The 1,961-nt window shown below is 22.0% G+C and overlaps 1 protein-coding gene across 1 annotated transcript in view; it reads right to left on the minus strand.

Annotated features, from left to right (window-relative positions):
- The window catches only part of LOAG_11994 (hypothetical protein), a gene marked incomplete at its 5' end in the record, with an annotated part of 8,315 nt that extends 7,546 nt beyond the window's left edge, over positions 1-769 (minus strand). The window contains one exon of the mRNA XM_020448460.1: positions 618-769. Coding sequence (XP_020301399.1) covers positions 618-769 — 152 coding nt within the window. The remainder of the gene's footprint in view (positions 1-617) is intronic.
- Between the last annotated feature and the right edge of the window lie 1,192 nt (positions 770-1,961).

Genomic DNA, 1,961 nt, shown 5'->3' on the forward strand with positions numbered 1-1,961 from the left:
AATAATAATAATAATAATAATAATAATAATAATAATAATAATAATAATAATAATAATAATAATAATAATAATAATAATAATAATAATAATAATAATAATAATAATAATAATAATAAATAATGCTAAACGATGGCAATAATAATTGCAATAAAGTTGCTAGTAATTAATTTTTAAAAAAAAATATTTCTGACAATAACGTCATCGTTGAAATCGTTAAAACTTTTAAATGGTTTTCACTATAATCTTGTAATGATATTTAATTTGATGAAATGTAATGGTCGGATACGAATGGATAGTAAAAAAAACAAAAAAAAGGAAATGAATAGCAAAAAAAGTGGAACTCAACAAAAATTGAAATTTCTAAAATTTTATAATTAATCCAACAAATAATTGTCTGGAAGCCTTCGTTTTGCTAACATATTGATGCTAAAGTTGTAATTTTAGAAGCCCAAACTTTTGGGATTACTGAAGAGATCTTTTGTAAAGTGATATCTTTTTTGATTAAATTCGCGTCTATGATCAAATTCCATCATTATGCACATAAAATGATTTTATTTTAAATTTTTAAATGTGGTCGAAATTTATCAAAAATTTTTTTGATTACTAAAATAGCATACCTATTAAAAATTGTTGATTTAAATTTACTGCATCCTTCTACAGTAATTTTATCATCGTCCCTTTTCTCTTTGCAATTACTCTTCGGCAATTGTTCACAATTTGGAATTGTTCGTCTTTCAACTTGACTGTACAATTTTCTTCTATCGTTCATTTCATCGATCAAAAACTTCAAAATTAAATTTAAATCTCAAAAATTTTACTTTAATATGTGCAGGAAAAAAAAGATGATTATATAAAATAGTTGAAATTTCACATTCTGCTATCAATATTTTCAAAATTTCAATAATCTTATTTAATTCATATTTATCCTTCAAAATTTACGACAAGCATAAATGAAAGGCATATGACAGCAAATTACTTTATAAAATAAATTAGAAAATTTTGTAAAAAGATAAAATTTTAATTCAAACGAATTAATCCGATAAAATACGAAAAAATTAAAAATTAAAACAAACAAATCATTCTCAAGAGAGAGAGAGAGAAAGAAAAAAAAGGGAAAAAAGAAACGAATTGTAGATTATATGATTGAAAAGGATTATTTTTTAATATTAATTGGAAATAACTGACAGGATTGATACGATGTGACAATGCCATGTCATACTGCTATGCTTAATAAATGCTAGATGGTCATACGATGCCATATGATCACTTCAATTAAAATTTTGCTATATATCGTTTTTTGTTTTTTTTTTAAATTCAATAAATTTAGATGGTACCATAATCTCTCATTATATAGTGACCAATTCAAACATTTCAAGTTATATTATATACAGTAATACAAAAGGTAATATTTGAAAAGTGGATAATTGTCTGAAATGAATAAAACCTACAATTTGCAATATATTTCATAAATTTTTAACGAAAAAAAATTGATAAGTATTGAAGAATTTTTAACATTCGTCAATAATACGAAAGTTATCTTTTACAAATGCAAAACAAACTTTTCGAAAATTTAATTGACGCTAAAATCTTTTGTTGTTTCAGAATAATTTGGAAAAAACATCGTCATAAAATCGTGAAAAATGATACTTAACAAGACGATTAAATGCTTTCGAATATACTATTAACAATATTAATAGATACAATTATTTTTCATAGTTAAATGAATTGATTAATGATAAACTAAAAAGTTAATCAAATCGAAACTTACTACTCCCATGATAACACCAATGATATATGTTATCACATTTCAAAAACATGTGTTATTTGCTAAATGTCCATTTCATACATTTAAATCTTCCATACAATTTTAATTTGCCGAATTTTTTTTTACAAATATTGCAAAAAAATTTAAATGAAACAATATATATATATATATATATATATATATATATATATATATA

The sequence above is a fragment of the Loa loa genome, assembly GCF_000183805.2.
Source record: "Loa loa unplaced genomic scaffold supercont3.362, whole genome shotgun sequence".
Lineage (NCBI taxonomy): Eukaryota > Metazoa > Nematoda > Chromadorea > Rhabditida > Onchocercidae > Loa > Loa loa.